This window comes from Camelina sativa, chromosome 7 (assembly GCF_030686135.1).
Source record: "Camelina sativa cultivar CO46 ecotype springtype chromosome 7, ASM3068613v1".
NCBI classification, from domain to species: Eukaryota; Viridiplantae; Streptophyta; class Magnoliopsida; order Brassicales; family Brassicaceae; genus Camelina; species Camelina sativa.
Window position 1 is genome coordinate 29,686,961 of NC_141886.1, and position 23,211 is coordinate 29,710,171.

The 23,211-nt window shown below is 36.0% G+C and overlaps 5 protein-coding genes and 1 pseudogene across 6 annotated transcripts; 5 read left to right on the forward strand and 1 right to left on the reverse strand.

Annotated features, from left to right (window-relative positions):
- Nucleotides 1-533: 533 nt before the first annotated feature.
- LOC104705027 (protein GLUTAMINE DUMPER 4 pseudogene) lies at nucleotides 534-1,485 on the forward strand (annotated as a pseudogene). The gene has a single exon (XR_015560850.1). The product of XR_015560850.1 is annotated as a protein GLUTAMINE DUMPER 4 pseudogene (transcript).
- A 2,478-nt stretch (nucleotides 1,486-3,963) lies between these two features.
- Nucleotides 3,964-6,447, forward strand: LOC104703004 (ADP-ribosylation factor 1). The gene is made up of 8 exons (XM_010418934.2): nucleotides 3,964-4,312; nucleotides 4,435-4,473; nucleotides 4,574-4,636; nucleotides 5,220-5,238; nucleotides 5,369-5,480; nucleotides 5,825-5,872; nucleotides 6,034-6,164; nucleotides 6,280-6,447. Exons 1-8 carry the CDS (start codon nucleotides 4,210-4,212, stop codon nucleotides 6,311-6,313), a joined length of 549 nt encoding a protein of 182 aa, XP_010417236.1. The 5' UTR covers nucleotides 3,964-4,209; the 3' UTR covers nucleotides 6,314-6,447.
- A 3,352-nt stretch (nucleotides 6,448-9,799) lies between these two features.
- Nucleotides 9,800-11,184, forward strand: LOC104703008 (zinc finger protein CONSTANS-LIKE 3). Its single transcript, XM_010418935.3, has 2 exons — nucleotides 9,800-10,650; nucleotides 10,741-11,184. Exons 1-2 carry the CDS (start codon nucleotides 10,051-10,053, stop codon nucleotides 11,041-11,043), a joined length of 903 nt encoding a protein of 300 aa, XP_010417237.1. The 5' UTR covers nucleotides 9,800-10,050; the 3' UTR covers nucleotides 11,044-11,184.
- Nucleotides 11,185-12,580: 1,396 nt separating this feature from the next.
- On the reverse strand, nucleotides 12,581-14,362 carry LOC104703009 (peroxidase 18-like). The gene is made up of 4 exons (XM_010418936.3): nucleotides 13,791-14,362; nucleotides 13,520-13,699; nucleotides 13,238-13,403; nucleotides 12,581-13,155 (listed from the first exon to the last, which is right to left on the reverse strand). The coding sequence occupies exons 1-4, from the start codon at nucleotides 14,025-14,027 to the stop codon at nucleotides 12,740-12,742; spliced, it is 999 nt and encodes a 332-aa protein (XP_010417238.1). The 5' UTR covers nucleotides 14,028-14,362; the 3' UTR covers nucleotides 12,581-12,739.
- A 1,512-nt stretch (nucleotides 14,363-15,874) lies between these two features.
- On the forward strand, nucleotides 15,875-18,041 carry LOC104703012 (protein TIC 55, chloroplastic). The gene is made up of 3 exons (XM_010418939.3): nucleotides 15,875-16,485; nucleotides 16,613-16,715; nucleotides 16,794-18,041. Exons 1-3 carry the CDS (start codon nucleotides 16,097-16,099, stop codon nucleotides 17,913-17,915), a joined length of 1,614 nt encoding a protein of 537 aa, XP_010417241.1. The 5' UTR covers nucleotides 15,875-16,096; the 3' UTR covers nucleotides 17,916-18,041.
- Nucleotides 18,042-20,485: 2,444 nt separating this feature from the next.
- LOC104703010 (protein TIC 55, chloroplastic-like) lies at nucleotides 20,486-22,620 on the forward strand. The gene is made up of 3 exons (XM_010418937.3): nucleotides 20,486-21,069; nucleotides 21,188-21,290; nucleotides 21,392-22,620. Exons 1-3 carry the CDS (start codon nucleotides 20,675-20,677, stop codon nucleotides 22,511-22,513), a joined length of 1,620 nt encoding a protein of 539 aa, XP_010417239.1. The 5' UTR covers nucleotides 20,486-20,674; the 3' UTR covers nucleotides 22,514-22,620.
- Nucleotides 22,621-23,211: the final 591 nt, after the last annotated feature.

The window sequence follows — 23,211 nt, forward strand, 5'->3', positions numbered from 1 at the left end:
TAGGTGTAGGTAACATTCTGTCACAAACCCGATTTCTCGTGATTTGATTCGTGCGATCTTAGCTTGATCACTCATCGTGAACGATAAATAAACATAGCACTCGGAAGTAGGAACTCGAACTTGAAACTTAGAAAAAGAAATTAAAATTTTATTAGAGAAATAATTGGATAATTATAAATGACCCATTTATACATAAGTTCATCTCCATGATGGATGGTATGGATAGAATCGATCTAATGGTAGAAATCGGTTCTCTGGATCCTCCTAATTAGATAGTATACTTCTTCTACAAGGTTTTCTGCTTTCTCTCCAAGGCGTCCACAATATTATAGTTTCTTCTCCAAACCTTCTAGAATACTCCAGAACATGTAAAAAGAAAGAAGACTTAAAAATACATAAAAGCCTAAGCTCTCTAATTCGATAGATCAATCCGAGTTTATGCAAAAAAATTACAATAGTACATTATTATTATTTTTTAAACAAGCACCTTATATATCAGTATATGTGTCCCTAACAAAATAAGTTTGACATTGCATGGATATGCGGCAAAACTAAAAGTAATAAACCACTTGTGACAAAATACAAAAAATGCTTTAATTCAGATAATTAAATATTCGGAGTGACTCACTTTCGTTTTCCTCAGGTAACTTCTCACCTATAAATATAACACCTCATCGCACTTATTTCATTCATCTTTCCAGCTTTCTTCTTTTTCTTCCATAAAGTCAGAGTGATAAAATTAAAAAATTAGTTTTTTTTTTTCACAAATTAAAAAATTAGTTAGAAAATAAAGAAGAGAAGGAAAAAAATCTGAGAGAAACAGAAGAATTACACACACACACACAAAAAAAAAAAAAAAATGAGGCCATTGAGCATTAAACAAGCATCGGTAGATGTTGTAGCGAGACCTGCCACGTCAATAAAGACACTCGAGAATCACGGACCGCCTCTGTCGCCGTGGCACTCACCGGTGCCGTACCTTTTCGGTGGTCTTGCGGCTATGTTAGGACTCATAGCTTTCGCTTTACTTATCCTCGCTTGTTCATACTGGCGCTTGTCCACCTCCGGTGATGACTCCGGCGAAGGAAACGGTGGAAGAGTCGACGAGGGGAAAGAGAGTCAGTCTGGAGTGAAGGCGGAGAGCGTGGCGTACGAGGAGAAGATTCTTGTCATAATGGCCGGAGATGACTTGCCGAGGTTTTTAGCCACGCCGGCGGCGAACAAATGCATGTGTGGTCACGAGGGTAATATGGTAATTTCAAAAGCGGAGGATGGTGGTACTGCCGAGGAGAAAATGGGTGACAAAACGAAAGGAGATGAAGAAACAACGAGTCACTGAGTTTTTTTTTGTTTTTTGGATTTTACATTTTTGCTATTAGGTGTTTCTTTTGTTGTTGGGGGATTTCTTGGAAAATTTTCCAAGGAATGTAAATTTTACTGAGAAAATTTTGAGTTATGATGATTAATGAATGTTTTTGTTCGTAATTTCTTATTCCAAGACTAGTGATCGATCGTCAATTCAAAAGCTTCCAAATGTTTCAATGGAAACGTGATTAATCCTATAAACACTGTAATTTTTATATACTTATATTCATATATGAATTAAAATACATTCACCTTTGTTTACGTATATATTCTCGACATTTTCTTTCTTTTTTCTTCCAAAGATATTCGTTTATTTACTTTTTGTTTTTCATTATGAATTTAATATAATGGTGTCTCCTCTTGCATTTGTGTATTTTTCTTGCCAAAGAATAGTTGTTTGTACTTTGTACTGATGATGGTGTACTTATATTTGAGAATGTGTGCTTGTAGACACAAGAAAGAAGAATCAAATTCTTTTCTAGTTAAACAAAAAAATAAAAGCACATTTTATGGTATCAATCAAAAAATAATTCGATTACTTGCCCCGTTAACCTACTTTGCATTTAATTTGACAATGTCCCATCAACAAGACCAAATTTTCTTCTGTTCTCACGCTATTAATGCAGAGAGATTTTGAAGTGAAGTGCACTCCACACAAACGTCAAAAACTTAATTTATGCATTATTTTCAATCAAAATTGTTATCTTGGTATAATAACGGCTTTTACCAACTTAAAACTCGTCGATTAGATAGTGATTTAAATTAAAAATCAGAATAATCAACTTTTAGATATTTAAATTTTATACATAAGTAGTAATATAATAAAACCTTCAGGCTATAGACCACTGATTTTAATATTTGTCCATTAGTAGCAGCTAATTAATTTGATAAAACAAGGGAATGGGACACGTGTCATAAACAGAGGTAAATATGAAAGCAAAGACAATGATTCTGTTTTGACTTATTTGTCACTTGCTGAGCTGTCTCTAGAGGCGCCGAGTAGCCGCGTCTCCCGCAAGAAAGTTCCAAAGCAATACTATAAACCATCTTAAACTTTGTGCAGCACAAATAAACATACAAAATAATTAAAGGAGAACGAACAATTTACTTTCCCTTTTTCCATATAATGTACGATCATAGTTGATAGAGTATGAGGTTTTAGCTGTAGAAGTTACATAGGGATGAAAATGATGCTCGATTATAAAAATTCTTACTTGACATAGAGGTAAACTACAGACTGAAAAGCTTATATTTAATTTTAAAATATATTAATTGAACACTTGTGATCCAAATATATTAATTTGCATAATTAGTAGGATGTAATTTATGTTTTATTTATTGATTGAAATTTCATATTTACTAAGTTATAATTAATCAGTCATATTATATTAATTAATTAAAATTATTTCGTATGTATCAAAAATTCAAAAATATGAAAATAAATAAATATATAAGAATATAAAAGTCTTCTCTTCAGTGTACATTTAGTGTTGTCGTTTGAGAGAGAAACAAAAAAGATCATTGTAACACTAAATTTGATGTTATTTCCAACACTAAAATTTGGTGTTGTGAATGGAGTTACGTTTAATGTCGAAGAGGTTGAATATGGTATTTTGATTGTTGTATGTTTCTAGCATATAATTCTTATTAACCTCAATGTTATACTACTAGGCTTTAGTTGTTTTCATTTCCCTATTAATTTGTCTTTTAAAGGAGTTTTTTTCTTTTTGATTTCCTAGTCTATAAGACCACTTTTGCACCTCACACATGGAGGATCCAAACCTAGTGAAGCTATGATTAAAATGCTATTATCCAATACATATTATTTTTTTTTCATTATGAATAGATACAAAGTAGTAATGTTAAGATGGGTCTACCCTGTCTATTAAGGTCCTGCCCATCAAGGCCCTGTCCCTTTGATAATATACTTTTTTAGATTCATTTATATGCTACTTTTTTAGACCTTGCCAATTTATCTTTGTTGTTTTTCCCATTGCCCATTTAAGCCTGTTTATGATTTTTTTTCTACAACTCATAAAGTCATAATGATCTGAAACTTTGGCATTACAAAAAAATCAGTAATCAAATCGCCAAATTCAAACCCGGAATCAATCTCTAGAAATCGAATCACAATAGCGTCTTAAATTACTATACCCGGAATCGACAACGTTAAGATATGAGTGAACTTAGAGAAAGAAGGCACAACTTTCTTCTTCTCGCAAGATTGGAGATGACGGAGACGAAAAATCAAAATCAGTTTTACATTAACGGGCTACCCCTTTATCTATTCTATTCGCCTGCTACCATGTGTTAGTAGGACTTGAGACCAATAAACGCAATCAACCTCTACTACTAAATCCATGGAAAACCAACATCGCTTTTAAAACTCATAACACTTTCTTTGGCAGATATCATGAAGCTTTTGGACATCTACTCAACTCAACCGAAGGGGCATTCTAAGAAAACCTATATATGCCAATCGCATACGAACGAGTGAACGACCAACCACATTTTTCTTACTAGCAATCATCAATCATGACCGAGCGATGGGTAGCTAGCCTAGAGATATAATGGGCTGAACTGATAACATTAAAGCCCAACACAAAGCCTCTCTGTGGATCAGAAACAACGAAAGAGAAAGAAAAAAAATATGAAATAAACAAAAACGTATATTTCTCGTCGGGATTGTTTTTTTTTTTTTTTTTTTTTCAGTCATCGCATAAACTCACAAAGAAGAAGAAAGATCTGAGAGAGGTCGAATGATCCAAGAGAAGAAATACAATCTCTCTTAGATCGTTTGATCTGATCCGAAACGAAGAAGAAAGAAGAAGAAAGAAGAAGAAGATGGGAATCCTATTCACGCGGATGTTCTCTTCCGTGTTTGGCAACAAAGAAGCTCGTATCCTCGTCCTCGGTCTCGACAATGCTGGAAAAACCACAATCCTCTGTATAAAATCTCTCTTCCTTATTCTTTCGCATTTTCGTATCTCTATTGACACATTCAGTGACTAGGGTTTTTTGATTCGATCGTTGAGTTTTTTTTTTTTTTTTATTCTATGTGATTTCCAGATCGGCTTCAGATGGGGGAAGTTGTCTCTACGATTCCGAGTATGTTATCTATCTCTCTATCGATGTTGTTTAAATTATGGATCTAGTTGATGTGTTTTCAGAATTGTGAGAGGTTGTGATTTTGATCTGATCTTTGCAGCTATTGGATTTAACGTTGAGACTGTTCAGTACAACAATATCAAGTTTCAGGTCTGGGATTTAGGTACGTTTTCTTAGAATCCCTAAATTGCCTTGATGCGTTAAACTTCGAATTCTAGGTACTAGGAAGGATTTTACTATTTTAGTATATATGGATAGATCAAACCAACTACGTATTCTTTCTAACTGGACTAGCCCACCTATGTTAGCCAGATCTTCAGTGACATTCAAATGTTTGTCTTTGAGTGAATTACCCGAACCCATGATCCGGAATTTTACTTTATTTGGAGTCCCTAGATTGTATATCCTTGATAATGATTAGTACTTTGGTAGATTAGATTGGACTAGTATTATTCATGTAATGTTATTAACCCCTTTTATGAGTAAGCTTGAAGACGCAGACCAAATTCTTTATATTTGAATATGGGTAACAAAGAGTTCTGTATTATTTTAAAAAGGTGATGGCTTGATGATAAGTAACACATTTCTTGCTATGTAGTTTATTGATTGTTTTGCATAAAAATGTATGTTTGTCTTGCTGTTTAAATACTTACGTATGGTATGGTTGCTATTTACGATTTACGTTTTTAATTACTAAATTGTTTTTGGCGAAACACAATACATTAACTACTACTTTTCTGTGACAGGTGGACAAACAAGCATCAGGTAGCTAAGTGAACTCTTTTCTCATTTTCATTGCATATACTGTTGTGAAGGCATGATGAGCAGAAATGGCTACATCAAGATTATACTAGTTTGTGTTTTTTTTTCCAAAATTTAATGGTTATTTTGACAGGCCGTACTGGCGATGCTATTTCCCGAATACACAAGCAGTGATCTATGTTGTTGACTCGAGTGATACAGATAGAATCGGGGTGGCGAAAGAGGAGTTTCATGCAATTTTGGAGGTAAACTACTACTGAGGCTTCCTTTTCATACACTGCTGTATTGTTTTCATGTTAGACTTCTTGTATCCAAAATTAATCTAGGAGAACCTTTTTCTGCCAACGTACAATATTAAGAAATACAATCTTTGCTCAATTGCGTGTATCAAGTATTCTTAAATTGTCAAATGAGCTTCGAGTAGTATCTAGGTTAGTGCTGGATGGAAAGGAACAAGTGATCATGTCGCTCTGTAGATCTTAGAATCTATCCTTAAACTGTTTCATTATGCAACAAAAGCTCACAACGAAGTGTACCTCTGCCACTGTCAGCATTTGAATCTGACTCTCTTGTCAATTGTCTTTTATAGGAAGAGGAATTGAAAGGTGCGGTGGTTCTGATATTTGCAAACAAGCAGGTTAGTAGTATCTAAATTTGAGCTCTTCTGATAAATTTTGACTGTTCGCATTGGTTTTCTGTTGCTAAAAAAACTTTAGTTTGTTTGCATGCGTTATAAAAATTTCTGCTGAAAACATTTATAATAATCTGGTCTGAGTTTTCTTAAATCTGACTAAACAGGATCTTCCTGGTGCACTCGATGATGCGGCTGTTACAGAAGCTTTGGAGTTACATAAGATAAAGAGTCGTCAATGGGCAATCTTCAAAACTTGTGCTGTGAAAGGCGAGGGACTTTTCGAGGGATTGGACTGGTAAGCACATTCTGAAACTGAGCCGAACCATTTATTTGGTCCTATTACTGAAAGTGAACCCATTTCGTTGTGCGTTTGTTCTCAAATATTCTACTTTCTCCATCTTGGTCTTCAGGTTGAGTAATACGTTGAAGTCGGGCAGTGGCTAAAATCATCTTCATACACCAATTGGTCATCCCTCAAAGAGTGTATCTTCGATCACTTATACTTATTGGTTTGTTTAGTATGGTTTATCTTAGTTCGTCATCCTATGAGTTAATATCAATGACATGTTCACTTAAAATTGTCTCTTTTTTGTTGTTGTTGTTTTGTTTCCTTCTGAAAAAAAAAAAAAAAAAAAAAAAAAAAAAAAAAAAAACTCAACGAGGATTTTTGATTGAGACCCATAAGGGATACAACACCTTTTAACATGAAATTGAACTGATTTTAGACGAAACACTGATAGGCGTCCAAGTGATGTTTTGTCGACTTGGACTAATAAGCTCAAATGTTGAACTGTTAAAAAGTTTGAAAAATGTTACATTTGTCTGCTCCTATGGCTTCTCTTTTTGCATATTTGCTTGTGTTTGTATGAAATTCCTAATTTGGTTATGTTTGTATAAAATTCTGAATGGAAAAAAATCTCATAAAAAGTTTCTTTGCATGTGTTGAAACTTGAAATAAGATACGAAACAGTATTGAAAAAAATCTCAAGCTTGGCATGTGTTGAAACTTGAAATAAGATACGAGACAGTATTGAAAAAAATCTCAAGCTTGGCATGTGTTGAAATAAATTGCCAATTTGATTGAATTTTGCAATTCCTATTATAGTGAACTGTTGTTGAGTTTGCCAAATAAAACACATTGTTAAGTGGACTGACTAAATTATTGGGTTTGGTTGTTAGATATATCAGTTTTGGTTATGTATTTATATATGTACAAATATTTGGTTCTGTTATCTTTCAAAAAGAAAATTTGCTATAATCTAGGTTACTTTGCTCATAGATTACTTTAAAAGTCAATAAAATGACCAAAAATGACAAAATGGTCGGTTTGGTTTATTTAATTTTGATTCTAGTGATCGAGTACTTTTAAGTTATCTATATCTGTTCTTGATGGTCTCGTCCAGTGAAAAGCTTTTTTTTTACTTTTTTTCCCGCCCCAGTGAAAAGCTTCTAGTAATACTAGTAAGACCATTTTTACTGGGAGTTACTCTCACTGATTCTTTTTGAATTGGGTTCCAAAATTAGAATTAAAAATCTATATTTAAGTCCATTAAGCTGAGTATCGATTCTTTGGAAAGCAATTGGAGCAACCCATGGGAAACGGTACATGGCGCAATGGGATTGGATGATTGAAAAATATAAAAGCTAATTTTTTCTATTTTCCCATTTTCTTCTTCATTTGTTCCCCGACTCTCTCTCTTTCTTCTTTCGACAGAAAAGGCGATTACGATGGAAACCGGAAAATTAGTGGATTCACCTCGAATCCTTTGATTTTTCCGGCTAAAACTGGAGGGTTTTGGTTGAGGAAGGCGATGACCACTCCGATCGGCTTAACCCGGAAGATTCGACGATCGACCTCCTTCTGCGACAACGACGGCGGCGGTTTCTTCTGATGGCGTAAAGCGGACGGCGAGATCCACTGGAAGACCAATCGGACAGAGAAGGTTTGTCTTCTCATCTCTTACTTATTGCATGTTGTTAATGTTTAGGGTTTAGGATTAAATTTGATTTGATTGTGAGAGTGGTTAATGTTTGATGTTCAATTGGTTTTGAGATTTGTTTGGAGGGATTACGGGTTTTGGCTTAAACCGATTGTTTGTCTGATTCGATCACAGTTTTTCCTTGTGTTTTAGATTGTTTAGGGATGACAGTTTTTGATTCTAGTTGAACTAACAATAACACTTGACGGTTTCATGACACTTTAAAGGTTTACAAGACAGTGATCTAATCTTTATGTTTAATTTATGTTTTGGTGTTTTTTTTTTTACTCCATAAATCATGTGCGATGAAGTCGAATCGTTGGTTTTGAATATTACTAAAGTTAGAGTTTTGCTATAGAAAAGAGGCTCAATTTTTTGGAAAACTCTTGTTTTAGTGGAAAACCAAGTTGTGATTGCTTTGTCTTTTCTCATTTGTTTTCTTTTAACCGTAGAGTGACTGCATAGTAGTGTTCTTTTGTTGTTGACAAAATCTGTTGAGCCATTTGAAATCTCTCTGTAGTAATAATGGTATTAGCCTTTTATCTGCTCGATTTTGAAGAATCTCTATTTATGTTCATCCCATGGGTTAGCGTTCAACTATACTGGGTTAGTTAGTTAGTTAACATCCATGGATTGACATTCCTACTTGATATGAAAAATTTGGTTGCCCTGCTTCTTCTTTTGTTAGCTGCTCTTCTACTTTATAATCAGTTGCTTTGATTTTTTAGGTCTTCATTTGGTTGACAATGAGAGCTATGCTAGAGACTAGAGTCATGTACATATAAATTAGCACATAACTATGGATGTGTTTTATTCTGACCAATTCTCTGAAACAACCAAATCAGCTTTAGTTAATCTTTACATTCCTTTCTCCCTAGTAAGATCTGATTTTTTTTTATGATTATCTCTATGTTTCTTAATTGTTTGACTTTTAACAAGCTTATTCACTCAATGATATAGAGAAACAGGCTGGTTTCATGGTTTCTCCGGGCTGTTAAACTTTGGTGTTGTGTGCAGGTTCCTATTCGCTTGGACATTCTATTCGATGGTCAGCGTTACAAAGATGCTTCCATCTAGAACCCTTCAGGTTTCTCTCTCAAAACCCCTACTTTTTTTTTCCAACTTTTCGTGTCTGCAGTAGAAGCGCTTTCTTGTAGTGCGATGTCACTGATTCTTGTTTTGTTTTTTTTGTATCAAGACCTGGATAATGAAGTCGTTGTCTCTTTGCCAAAAGAACCGTTAAAGACTTGAAACTTCCTCCAGCATATCTCACTCAGGTTGCCCAATCTTCTCACGATCACACTGACCCGTCTTGAATTTCTCTTCTGCTCTGTATTTTGTTGCAACCTCCTCTTCTACTTCTCATAGAGATGATAAAATCTAGTATTTAAGGTTACCCACTTACCACTTTAGTCTTAAATCAGTCACACGTTTCACTTATTGTTTTACTCAAGAAGAGTTCTTTTTGTAGATATGTATGTCTCTAGGATTGATTTTGTGATGTATTATTGCTTCAGTTATGCTCTATTCTGTTTTTGGAACGAATGTAATATAGTTTCTTCAAATTTCTTAACTGAAATTTATGATCTTAAGGGAAATGTGCTTTTGATGACTGTAGAATCTTTATGTGACGATTATTAAAAGTTGATAATTAATATACAAAAAAAATTAAAAAATATTATTTAAATGATTTCTACTGGAGTGATTTTGTTTAAATTCTAAATGGGTTGCTTTAATTAGTTTATTATTAATTATATGATTAATTATTATCTGAGCAATTCAAGACGGTTGTTGGAGTAGAGATGCTCTAATGTACTACTTGCATACTGTATACAGTGTTACTACTTGTTTATCCGAATTTACTTCCTTGCCGACAAAAAAAAGAAGTAAAAGAAAAAAATTCCGAACTTTCATATGTTCCTTTTGTGAAAGTTCCGAAAGAAAAAAAAGCACAACCTTCACATCACATGACTAGGCCCACTTCTCCTCAATGTCTCACTCTATTCGGCTAAGGTTCGCTAACGTGTCATCTATCTATTCGTTACTCTCAGATCTCCATGACCCAGCGCGTTCCATACAATCGCCACTTCCACAGCACCAAGAGTCAATTAGAGAAAGAAAAAGCTGACTCAAGTTCAATTATTAAAATAATCAAAAACAGTAGAGAAGAAAGAGAGAGAGAGAGAGAGAATAAAAAAATCAATGGCGTCGTCGAGACTGTGCGACTCGTGCAAATCGACGGCGGCGACTTTATTCTGCCTAGCTGACGCAGCGTTTCTCTGCGGCCAATGCGACGGTAAGATCCACACAGCTAACAAACTCGCTTCTCGTCACGAACGAGTCTGGCTATGCGAAGTCTGCGAACAAGCACCTGCACACGTCACCTGCAAAGCCGACGCCGCCGCTCTCTGCATCGCCTGCGACCGTGACATCCACTCGGCTAATCCGCTCTCTCGCCGCCACGAACGAGTCCCGATCGTTCCGTTCTACGACGCCGTTTCGGGATCTGCCAAATCCGCCTCCTCTTCCGTTAATTTCGTAGACGAAGACGGTGGTGACGCTGACGTTAGCGTCGAAGCTGCGTCGTGGCTTTTGCCTAAAGAAGGAGGAGTCGAGATCTCTAATTTGTTGTTCTCCGATCTTGAGTATCCGAAGATGGAGGTTACGTCGGAGAATAGCTCCGGCAACGATGGAGTCGTTCCTGTTCAGAACAAGACGATGTTTCTCAGTGAAGATTACTTCAACTTCGATCTCGCTCCTTCCAAAATTTCTCAACAAGGATTCGATTTCATCAACCAAACTGTACGATTACGAATCATCTCATCATGTTTAAGATCTAGATCTGGATTTTTTTTGGGATCTGATTTGAGTTGTTGTTGTGAAAATGTTTAGGATTCGTCGAGATCTTTAGATGTAGCGTTAGTGCCTGAAAATGGAGGAGTTACGATGACGACGGTGACGACGCCAGTTGTGCAGTTGTCACCGGCGGAGAGGGAAGCTAGGGTTTTGAGGTATAGAGAGAAGAGGAGGAATCGGAAGTTTGAGAAGACGATTAGGTATGCGTCGCGTAAAGCTTACGCTGAGATGAGGCCGAGGATCAAAGGACGTTTCGCTAAGCGTACAGATTCGAGAGGTGATGATGGTGGTGGTGACGTCGGAGTTTATGGCGGTTTCGGCGTTGTTCCGAGTTTCTGAACTTTCCGGTTAAAGAAACTTGTGTAGTAACGTAAACGGGTTAATAGAAGATTAAATTTACTACAGTAAAACCTCTATCAATTAATAATGTTGGGACTAAGACATTTTATTAATTTATAGTGATATTAATTTATCTATAAATTAATAATTATTATTTTATAGTGTAATTAATAATTATTAATTTATAGATATATTTTTAATTGTTTATTTTTTAAAAAATTATGAATTGGAACAACTATAGCAAAATAAGATTAAATTTTCGGATGTTATAAATTTTATGGTTTAGGAATTGAACTTGTAATATTTAAAAAACACTATTTACAATAAATTACAAATATTATAGATAAATTGACTTATACACATGAGACACATAAATTCAAATCTATGAATAATAATATCAATTCTCCTATTTTAATAATCTGTCAAATTATCAAATTGTAAATGATGCATATCTAAAAATTAAAACTTTAAATTTTAATTATTTGTATGACATGTTATAAAATATTTTAGAGATATTATTATAGGTTGAAAATACAACATTACAATTGTTCTATAGAATTGAGCTTTAGGAGAAACATACACTATTATATTAGTATATATATATATATATATATATATATATATATATATAAATTTACATAATTATTAATTTATGATATTATTGGGACCATATTTTATAAGGAGATTTCGAAAAAATTATTATCTTATTATCTTATCGAATATTGTTAATTTTTACACTGGCCCGACTTGAGATCAACAAAATTTATTAATTTATAGTGTTTATTAATTTATAGAGTATTAATTTATAGAGGTTTTACTGTATAATGTTTTCATATTTTAATCAGGGGCTAAGTTATTAAGCACTCCTCTGTTTCATATTAAGTGTCTTTCTAAGATTTTTCACACCGAAAATTATTAAATTTTCTATTTCACCTCTAATTAATATATCATACAATTTTTTCTATTGGTCAGTACATTAAATTAGTAGGAATAAAATTGGAAATTTTAGCAAACATCTATACATTTAAAATATAAAGTGACAATTAATTTCTACAAATATTTTTATAGTAGTAGTTTACTAGAAGTTGAACTAATAAATTTTGATTTTCTATCTCAATAAGTAAACGGTTTAACCAAATAAAAAGCTCAATCCACTTGATGAACTATGAAGGAAAAAAAAAACTAATGCAGAGAGTGTAGCGAGAAGGAAAGGCCATTGTGCTGAACCATTCTTCCTTAATAAGTAAATTTTACATCTGCCACTCTTTCAGTAAAATACTGTGGAGTAGTAATTTAATTTTAAATTTTTTAAAATTCGTATTTGTCTACAATTTGAGCTGAAAATAAATAAATAAAGGGTGCAATGGTTGCACAATTGAAAAGGTTGAAAAAATTGAAAAAAATTATTCAACCAAGTTTCACCATTTGATTGGAAGAGGTTGAAAAAGTTGGAAAAATCTATTCAACCCATTCAACCTCAAAATTTGGAAAAATAAACTAATCCTACAGAAAAAATGTTCAACTTGTTCAACCACTATTTTGGAGATGAATGGATTGAATATTTTCCAACTCAATTTTGTTCAACTCATTTTTTCAATGTTATGCAACCATTTGCAGCCAAAAGATATCATATTTTAACTAATACACTATTTTCCAGTTTTGCTCCCCTCTGTTTAGAACATGGTGTCATCTTCTTTTAATTAACAGCAGAACAAGAACGTCTGATCTCACCTTCTTCACCAACTCGCACGCCTATCACACTCATCTTCATAAACGACTCAGTCCATCTCTCGAAGAAACTCTCCTGATCATTTGCAAGAATCTCAACAATCTTCCTCGTTCGATCATCTTCCATGAGAACTGAATCCGTCTGAAACAAACCCTTGTGAGCTAGCAGATTCTTGTAGTACTGATTATCGAACGTCGACGATGTCTCTGGATCGTTTTCAACGACGGTGGTTGTCGGATCTAATGACGATGAACACTTGTTCATAAGTGTTTGCGCATAGGAGTTATCAAGAGACGAGTCTATTAGCTCTAAATTGCCTTTGGGATCAAGCTTAAACCTACTGTTGAATGTGTTGCAATGCGCAGCTCCGATAGTGTGCGCTCCTGAGACACATAGCAGAAATTTTTTAGGCTTGTATTAGAAGGACAAAATTCTCTTTTTCGAATATCAAGAAACAGAACATACCAGAGAGGACGACAAGATCTTGAATAGATAAGCCTTTAGAGGAAAATATATTGATCATCTTATCAACTGTGAAATCGGTATCGATGATGTTTGGTCTGACATTTGCTGCAATTGAGACCGTCCCGTCTCTTCTCCCTGTGGGTAGCGGAACTACCGGTCCTCCAAGCTGTCCCAAAAATAGTATTCACAACAACAAGAAACAGAGTTTTTAAAAACCAAAAAAGAAATAAACAGATTTATACTATATACTTCTTATGTATGTGAATTTTATGAACTTCTTACAGCTTCTACTGCATCTCTAGCGGCAAGAACAAGGATATCAGCGCAAGACACAGTGCCTGGACAAAAGATTTCAAGAACATTTTTGATGCTTTCTATAACAGTGAATCCTCCTAGAGACGCGTTTCCAGGGTCGCTTCGCTCTGTACCGTTCCCTCGAATCAAGACTGAGCCCTCACAACCCTAAAGACAGCAATGACGTCAAAAAATCTCATTTCACTGAAAAGCCTTGTTACGCAAGAAATAGGTGGTCTTGAAGCCATGTAATATATACCTGAACGAAGCAGTCGTGGAAAATGAGGCGGAGAAGCTTCCCAAGAACTGATGGATCAGAGGAAGAAGCAGATCTAACTGTGTTCCTCACGATTAACTCAGCTCCAGGACAAGAACCGGCGTAGAAGTTGAAAGAGAGGTCAGCTACTGAGGAAGAAATAAGCAAAAGTAGTGGAAGACATAGAAGAAGAGCGAACAAAGTAGAGTTTGGTCTGCATGAAGAAACTTGCAACGCCATTTTTTTGATGTGCTATCTCATGAGAGGGAAAGTGAAGTTGTTTAATCTGCCCAAAGAGAGAGAAGTGGTAGTTGTTGTGATAAATGATAACTGTAATTGCATGTGTGTTCATGACAGAGGGAGAGAGAAAGTGTAAGTGATGGTTGAGTCAGGAGAATTTAATGACGGTCCCTTTACTCTCTTATGGGAGTCATCATCTATGCCGATCATCAATATGCAAAACAAGATTTGTATTTTTGGTGTTAATGCCACAAGTTGAAAGTTGTGAATCCAATCACTGCAAGTAGGAGATCAGGAAAAGGAACCCTGAAATAGTATATGAATATTTCTTCAGCATTGTGAAAAAAGAAACTAGACAACTTTTTTTGTGTATGTACCTTTCAGATATTTCTTCTTTTGAATGAAAAATAACTCACTCTAATCATTTAAGGGAATTCGTCTTCTTTTTTTGGCTAGTTATAGTAGTATATATCACTTTTATAGACAACTGAAAGAAAAAGGAGAGACTATAAATAGAGAAATTGTACAAAAAGATCATGTATGCCTTGAGAAACTCTTCAAATATATTTTACAAGGAAAACAAAAATGAACAAGCGAAGGAGAGATTTGGAGTTGCTATACATAAATACAGTCTATCTGATTTTACTCACGGAGAATGAAATGTTAATAACTAATCAATACTACTAAAGTACTACTTACCAGTTACCAAGAACGGAATCATAGATCCGCTAAGGTCCAAGAACCATTAAACAATAAAACAATTTTTTTTGTTGGTAGCCTTGTCCAAGATTATTACCTGTAGTTTCAAGTTTGCGTATCATATCGAACCTTAAAGAGTCATTGGGAGGGCTCTAACCTGATTTCGTTTAAGAGGGAAACTACAATTGAATTTTTAGTGTTACCGCTAGTCTACTAGTCACTCTTCAGTCTTCACCATCTAAAACCTCAGAGGGTCCAGGCTCTCACTTTAGTGTACCTGCTTGTGGTTTCTGCCATCTCATACCCACACAATTTTCCAGCCTCTGCGTTCTTTGTGCCGTTTCCGTTTCCTCACTATTAAGTTCAGTCCATATACAAGCATCATCCTGTGCCTTTTGCACCAACTCAACGAAAATCCCAACATTTCCCTGAGAAAAAAAAATGGGGATAAAACGGTTCTTCCAAATGTCCTAGAGTATCCATGGAACTGCAATTCGTATTCTCTCTTGGATATTTTGATTCTCCATCAATTGCAGCATGTAACTCAAATTCCATTTTAAAGAATCTGTAAACCTGTGGTTTTGACAAGTGTTGATATGAGAAACAACTATTTAAAGTATTCGCATGACAAGTTAAGATTTGGGCAGATTTTCGGTATGAACTAAGAAGAAATGACGAACTGGATTTTTATTGATATGATCTTTGTTACTTAGTCGAAATTACATGTATCTTTTCTTAACCAGAACTCGAGTATTTAAACGGAAATGGCTTCGAAACTATCTCTTCCATCTCCTCTGAAGATCTCACCGCCTCACGATCCCGCGATCTTCTCCCAGATTTGACTCGGCGTTCCTTCCAATCGGATTTTCCTCATGGGTCCGCAACAGACCCATTATCACATGCAATATTCGCTCCGTAATGGGCTTCTCCTACGGGTCTATTGATCGTCGAAACCCAACACCAACAAGAAGGAATCCGTGTCAATGCTAAAATCTGTCTCACGACAGTGCATTTAAACAGAATATGATTAAAGCTTTCCTTGGCATTACCGCAAATTGTACAAGTCTAATCCACCTGCAGCTCTCTATGGAAACATTTTAATCTTGGGGACTATTTTTATTGCCCAGACTTTATCTTTCAGTTTATTTGTCACCCGCTTCTGTGCCACTAAAATGTCCTCTTTTTTAACTAATGTTTAGAAACAAATAACAACAATACACTTTAACAAAAACGCAGAACGACACCGTTTTGTCTAAATTTTGTACTTCTCATATGTGGTGGAACGAGGTCCAACGGTTTGGACAAGCAAACCTTTATGATCTATTTAGCAGAAGCGCAATGTCATCGATTCCTGTAATAAAGAGTCCGCCATGGCTGTTCCTTTTCTAAGCTCCTCTCTTCATCTCACAGCTACTTCTCCAATCCTCTTCACTAAAGTAACAACACCCATAATCCACAGAACAACATGCACAACACCGACGAAACCCCGTTTCCATCTCCTCCGCCGTTCCGCCGCCGCCGGTACCGCCGTGGTTGATCAGACAGAAGGAGGAGGAGGAGAGGTTTTTATAAACCCTGAAGAAGAGAAACGTGTTGAGGTGGCTGATTACGATTGGAGGGAGGAGTGGTACCCTTTGTACCTCACCAAAAACGTCCCCGAGGATGCGCCGCTTGGCCTCACCGTCTTCGATAGCCAAATAGTTTTGTATAAAGACGGCGAAGGAACATTTCGCTGTTACGAGGATCGTTGTCCTCATCGGTAAGTGATTGATCTACCAACCACTCGTTTTTTTCTGATCTCTACAGAATCTTAGTTACTTGTTGGAAATGTAGAAAACGACAAAGATTTCGTTTTTTTTTTTACTAGTGTAAGTTTTGTCTTTTAGGTTGGCTAAGTTGTCTGAAGGACAGCTGATTGATGGGAGATTGGAATGTCTGTACCATGGTTGGCAATTTGAAGGAGATGGCAAATGTGTCAAGATTCCTCAGGTTTATTTGTTGTTCACTGATTTTGCTACTAAAAACTTCGGAGATTTTGTATTCACTTGCTGGTTTTGTTTATTACAGCTTCCTGCTAGTGCCAAGATTCCAAAGGCGGCTTGTGTGAAGACGTACGAGGTGAAGGATTCACAAGGAGTTGTATGGGTTTGGATGTCAACAAAAACACCTCCTAACCCTGAAAAGCTTCCTTGGTTTGAGCATTTTGCTAGACCTAGTTTTTTCGACATATCGACAACTCACGAGCTTCCTTATGACCACTCCATTCTTCTAGAGAATCTGATGGATCCAGCTCATGTCCCTATTTCTCATGATAGAACTGACTTCACTGCTAAAAGAGAAGATGCTCAGCCTCTGGTTTTTGAGGTCACCGAGAGAACTAACCGGGGTTTCGCAGGGACTTGGGGAAAGGAGAAAGACGGCGGGAAAGGGAGTATGCTACTTCGGTTTGATGCTCCATGTGTTCTGCAGTACAATCGAGAATTTGAGGGGAAGGACGGGGTGAAGAACTACTTTTCAGCGCTGTTTCTTTGTAGACCAACAGGGCAAGGGAAGTCTATGATTATTAGTAGGTTTGGTGTCACGAAAAGATCACCATTGGTTTCAGTTTTCCCTCAATGGTATTGGCATCAGAATGCCTGCAAAATCTTTGAACAAGACATGGGGTTCCTATCGTCTCAAAACGAGGTCCTGATGAAGGAGAAAGTACCAACTAAGGACTTGTATTTAAATCTCAAGTCATCCGACACATGGGTCTCTGAGTATAGAAAGTGGATGGACAAAGTTGGTCATGGTATGCCTTATTATTTCGGGCATAGGACCATATCTCTCCCCAAGGTTCCTCCCGTAGTGGAACATGCCCCAGCAGGGATCATTGCAGCTCTCTCAGCTTCTTACCCTGCAAAAGGTGGAATTGGAACTATGCACGCTCCCAATTTGGCTAACCGGTACTTCAGACATATTATCCATTGCAGAAGCTGCAGCAAAGCCATCAAATCTTTTGAGCTCTGGAAAAATATCCTCAGTGCCACGGCAGTTGTTTTGGCGACTTTGGCCATTCTGGTGGTTAGTAGACAGTGGAAGGCTGTCCTGTTAGGTTCAGCAGCATTGTGCTCAGCCGCAGCTTATGGTTGCTTAAGAGCTATAGAACTAAACACCAATAACTTCATTAGAACACACAGAAGACTATGAAAATGTATATTGGTATGTCTCCTCTTCTTCCAACATGTATTTCATGGAATACCATTTTGCTTGTAAACGCAACTATTTGCCAAACGCTTTTTTATACCTAAATTTCAACATCGTGCAAATAACAAACTGAACTGTTTTAAAATTCAAATTTGCTATCTAAACTATATAAAATATTGTCAATTTCAACCTCTACTTGAACAATGTTAAATAAGAGTTTAATGATGTTGAATTAGGTCTGTGACATCAACGTAGCACTAGGACTTACTAAAACACACTGGAAAACGGACTTCAATACCCCATTTTTTGTTAAACGCTTTGTTTTTTGCTACAATACACCTAAAAATGACCAAAACAACTTATTTTTGGTCATTCCAAGTGTCATGTGGATACTAAAGATTGTTTGATTCAACATTGTTAAACTCTGATTTAACACTTTAGAACAGATGTTAAAATTGACAACATTTTCTATAGTTTAGAATTAGATAGTAAATTTGAATTTTAACACAGTTCAGGTTGTTAAAGTTTAGGTATAAAAAAACGTTTGGCAAATAGTTGAAGTTGATTTTTGCCATTTCCCCGCGATGCAGATGGTTTTAAACCTCCTAAATATGAGGCAACTCTTATTATTTTCACCATTCCTAGCATGATTACTAGCTTTTTTTTGTTAACACGTTATTAGAATGAAATAAGCCGTAACTGTAAGAAAATAGTTTAAACGGCTTTGACAAAATGACTTAGGTGTTGACTGGTTCTCCCGCTACCTCTCGTAAACGCTGCGTTTGTGGGTAGTAGCGGTTGCTAGCGATTGAAACCAATCACACAAACCGCTCCCAATCGCTCCTAATCGCTCCCAACCGCTCCAAACCATTGAATTCTAAAAGCTGTTTTCCGCAAGCGTTTGCGGGCGATTGCGGTTGGTTTTTTTTTTTTTTGTAAAAAAACTTAAAACAAATCAATGGTAATGAATTTTTTTTTTGTTTTATTTTCTATCTAACAATTTTACTCATTAAGGATGAGAAAAAAATAAAGTACGAATACGATTGCAGAGATTATAAAATAAACAATTAGAAAAAATAATATTCCAATTAACAATAATCCGGAAAACTTGATGTAAATTTAATGGCACATCACATATAAGTTCAATAAAATCTAAATAAATATAATATTTTATTAGAAATTTAAGAAAATAATATTATTTGTGAAAAATATTAAAACAAATCACCGATGACTCTTCTCAACTCTCATTGATCATTCCTACCGATGCAACTACTGGCCCACAATCTAAGAGAAAAGAGAAAAGATCTACGATCTAAAGCATATGTTTTGTCATTTATCAAATTATTTGATTAAATTTTTTGGTGAAAAGCCAAATGCATAAAGGAATAAGTATTTCAATATGATTTTTTTTTGAATAATTATTATTTTAATAATTTTTTTATTATGAATCAAATTTAATAAAATTTTTGGTGTTTTGAAACATTTATATATTAGATATCACATTTATTATGTTCCAACCGCTATTGCATCCGCTGGTCAACCAGTCGTAAACATCCCGCAAACGCACCAATTTTAAACCGCTAAACCAGTCGTTCCAAACGCTTAAGACCATCCTCATCGCTACAACACATGGTGTGTTCTTAAGGGATTTAAAATAATAAAAATGTTGAATAGTGTGTACAACTGTTCTTAAGAAATAGAAAATTGGTCTGCTGCAAGAACTGTTGAATGGTGTGTTCTTAAGCGTAGACCATTATTTAAAGAACAATACTTGGATTCACCCTAGGGGTGAACCTCTCCATTCACCTCCTTATAAAATAAGGAAATAAAATATGTATACATTATTATAAAATTAAAAACTTAAACCACTCTTTTATAAACCCAAACCGACATATAATTTCATTTTAGTTGTAAAATCTAAACTCTACCAATCGCATTTGTAAACCTAAGCCGACATATAATTTCATTGTAATTGTAAAATCTAAATACTAACCATCTCATTTGTAAACCCAAACCGACATATAATTCGTTATAATTGTAAAATCTAAACTCTAACCACCTCATTTGTAAACCCAAACCGATATATAATTTTGTTTTAATTATAAAATCTAAACCCTAAAAAAAACATTTGTAAATCCAAACCGATATATAATTTCGTTTTAATTGTAAAATTTAAACCCTAAACAATTTATTTATAAACCCAAACCGACATATAATTTTGTTCTAATTGTAAAATCTAAACCAAGCAAATATTTAACTGTCTTTAAGTAAAAGTATACATAATTTGTTTATTTAATTGGTTTTGTCTTTTAATTTAATTTTAATTTATTTTTAAAATAAGATAATATTTAGAAAATTTTGATTGGTTAAAAATAGATTCACCTCTAGAGGTGAATCTAAGTATTTTTCTTATTTAATTATTTTAACTTCCCTAAGATCACTACAACTGATGTAGCGTTAAAGATATACTAATAACGCTTGAAACCGTAATCATCTATTTCCGCAATCTCCCACAACCGCAGCGTTTGAACCAGTAAGACCTTAAAATTAAAATGGCTTAGATATTTTTCTGCACATTTTTGCCTTACCTATGAGTTTTTAAAAATGCTAAACGATGCCGTTTTATTCTTCGAAAATTTTCACTTCTCATATACGTGGTGGAGCGGGGTCCTGTAATAAACGAGTCGGCCATGGCTGTTCCTTTTCAGAAGCAACCTTAGCAGAAGCACATTGTCATCGATTCCTGTAATAAAGAGTCCGCCATGGCTTTTCCTTTTCTAAGCTTTTCTCTTCAACTCACAGCTACTTCTCCAATCCTCTTCACTAAAGTAACAATACCCATAATCCACAGAGCAACATGCACAGCACCGACGAACCCCCGACTCCATCTCCTCCGCCGTTACTCCGCCGCCGGAACCGCCGTATCTAATCAGACAGAAGGAGGAGGAGGAAGAGGGGAGGTTCTTATAAACCCTGAAGAAGAGAAACGTGTTGAGGCGGCTGATTACGATTGGACAGAGGAGTGGTACCCTTTGTATCTCACCAGAAACGTCCCCGAGGATGCGCCGCTTGGCCTCACCGTCTTCGATAGAAAAATAGTTTTGTATAAAGACGGCGAAGGAACATTTCGCTGTTACGAGGATCGTTGTCCTCATCGGTAAGTGATTGATATAGCAAACGTCAACCACTCGATTGGTTTTTTTTTTATCTCTTGCTAAAAATGTAGAAAAAGACAAAAGATATGTGTGTTTACATGTGTAAGTTTTGTCTTTTAGGTTGGCTAAGTTGTCTGAAGGACAGCTGATTGATGGGAGATTGGAATGTCTGTACCATGGTTGGCAATTTGAAGGAGATGGCAAATGTGTCAAGATTCCTCAGGTTTATTTGTTGTTCACTGATTTTGCTACTGACGTTTATCAATTCTTTTGGAGATTTTGGATTCACTTGATTATTATTATTTTTTATTTTAATAACAATAGCTTCCTGCAAGTGCCAAGATTCCAAAGGCGGCTTGTGTGAAGACGTACGAGGTGAAGGATTCACAAGGAGTTGTATGGGTTTGGATGTCAACAAAAACACCTCCTAACCCTGAAAAGCTTCCTTGGTTTGAGCATTTTGCTAGACCTGGTTTTTTCGACATATCCACAACTCACGAGCTACCTTATGACCATTCTATTCTTCTAGAGAATCTGATGGATCCGGCTCATGTCCCTATTTCTCATGATAGAACTGACTTCAGTGCAGAAAGAGAAGATGCTCAGCCTCTGGTTTTTGAGGTCACAGAGCGAACTAACCGGGGTTTCGCAGGGACTTGGAGACGGGAAAAAGACAGCGGGAAAGGGAGTACTTTACTTCGGTTTGATGCTCCATGTGTTCTGCAGAACAATCGAGAACTTGAAGGGAAGGACGGGGTGAAGAGGAACTTTTCAGCGGTGTTTCTTTGTAGACCTACAGGGCAAGGGAAGTCTATGCTTATTGCTAGGTTTGGGGTCACGAAAAGATCACCATTGGTTTCAGTGTTACCTCAATGGTATTGGCATAAGGAAGCCTGCAAGGTCTTTGAACAAGACATGGGGTTCCTATCGTCTCAAAACGAAGTTCTGATGAAGGAGAAAGTACCAACTAAGGACTTGTATTTAAATCTCAAGTCATCAGACACATGGGTCTCTGAGTATAGAAAATGGATGGACAAAGTTGGTCATGGAATGCCTTATTATTTCGGGAATAGGACCATATCTCTCCCCAAGGTTCCTCCCGTAGTGGAACACGCCCCAGCAGGGATCATTGCAGCTCTCTCAGCTTCTTACCCAGCAAAAGGAGGAATTGGAACTATGTACGCTCCCAATTTGGCTAACCGGTACTTCAGACATGTTATCCATTGTAGAAGCTGCAGCAAAGTGATCAAATCTTTTGAGCTCTGGAAAAATATCCTCTCCGCCACGGCAGTTGTTTTGACGACTTTGGCAATTCTGGTGGTTAGTAGACAGTGGAAGGCTGTTCTGCTAGGTTCAGCAGCATTGTGCTCAGCCGCAGCTTATGCTTGCTTAAAAGCTATAGAACTAAACACCAATAACTTCATTAGAACTCACAGAAGACTATAAAAATGTATATTGGACCTCTTCTTCCAACATGGCAACATGTATTTCATGGTGTATCATTTTCCTTGTAAACGCAACCTATAATTCAAAAGTTTCCAGTGTTGGCCATACATCATAGAGTTTAACCATGAAATTTCTGTTAAAACTTGAACCATTTCTTCTCTTTATCTTTGATATCTACTGCATTGGGAGGCTAGTGTACTCGCCAAAGCCTTTCGGACTTGGTTCAGTCTTCTCGTCGCAGTATCTGAAACGACTTGATCCTTCTTACCATCTGTTCTAGTTTCATTACTTCCACCTTCGAGTCTTTGACTTCGTCTTGGTATGCAACGAAAGCTTTCCTGTTTACTGGACCATTGTTTTGTTTATTTTGCTCCTCCTCCTTCGCCGTCATCTGAGTGTATTCTGACAATGCTATAGCATCAGATCCTAGCTTTGCGGAGCTTCCATCATCTCTAAAAAAAAACTCCGCCAACTTGTTACTCATCGTCCCATGATTCAAGTTCAGCTTTCATCAGTCTTGGAGCCTACCATCGATTCTTTCCACTCAGTTTGTAATAATACCTTCCAACCTGCAAAGTAGTTCTTGTTTGGTGGATTCAAAAACAGAAAATGGCATTAAAATTTCTGATCATTCAGGTATCTTGTTTTGGCTCCTCTCTGTTCTAGACAGAGAAATTTCCAAAAAAAAAAAAGTTAAT

Coding starts and splice junctions, on each gene's coding strand:
- LOC104703009 (XM_010418936.3), bottom strand. CDS start 14,027: ATGGCGTTGCAAGTTTCTTCATGCAGACCAAACTCTACTTTGTTCGCT. Junction 13,700..13,790: donor TCCACGACTGCTTCGTTCAG/GTATATATTACA, acceptor TGCTGTCTTTAG/GGTTGTGAGGGCTCAGTCTT. Junction 13,404..13,519: donor CTAGAGATGCAGTAGAAGCT/GTAAGAAGTTCA, acceptor TTTTTGGGACAG/CTTGGAGGACCGGTAGTTCC.
- LOC104703004 (XM_010418934.2), top strand. CDS start 4,210: ATGGGAATCCTATTCACGCGGATGTTCTCTTCCGTGTTTGGCAACAAA. Junction 5,873..6,033: donor TGATATTTGCAAACAAGCAG/GTTAGTAGTATC, acceptor CTGACTAAACAG/GATCTTCCTGGTGCACTCGA. Junction 6,165..6,279: donor CTTTTCGAGGGATTGGACTG/GTAAGCACATTC, acceptor CTTGGTCTTCAG/GTTGAGTAATACGTTGAAGT.
- LOC104703012 (XM_010418939.3), top strand. CDS start 16,097: ATGGCTGTTCCTTTTCTAAGCTCCTCTCTTCATCTCACAGCTACTTCT. Junction 16,486..16,612: donor GAGGATCGTTGTCCTCATCG/GTAAGTGATTGA, acceptor TTTGTCTTTTAG/GTTGGCTAAGTTGTCTGAAG. Junction 16,716..16,793: donor AATGTGTCAAGATTCCTCAG/GTTTATTTGTTG, acceptor TGTTTATTACAG/CTTCCTGCTAGTGCCAAGAT.
- LOC104703008 (XM_010418935.3), top strand. CDS start 10,051: ATGGCGTCGTCGAGACTGTGCGACTCGTGCAAATCGACGGCGGCGACT. Junction 10,651..10,740: donor TCGATTTCATCAACCAAACT/GTACGATTACGA, acceptor GAAAATGTTTAG/GATTCGTCGAGATCTTTAGA.
- LOC104703010 (XM_010418937.3), top strand. CDS start 20,675: ATGGCTTTTCCTTTTCTAAGCTTTTCTCTTCAACTCACAGCTACTTCT. Junction 21,070..21,187: donor GAGGATCGTTGTCCTCATCG/GTAAGTGATTGA, acceptor TTTGTCTTTTAG/GTTGGCTAAGTTGTCTGAAG. Junction 21,291..21,391: donor AATGTGTCAAGATTCCTCAG/GTTTATTTGTTG, acceptor TAATAACAATAG/CTTCCTGCAAGTGCCAAGAT.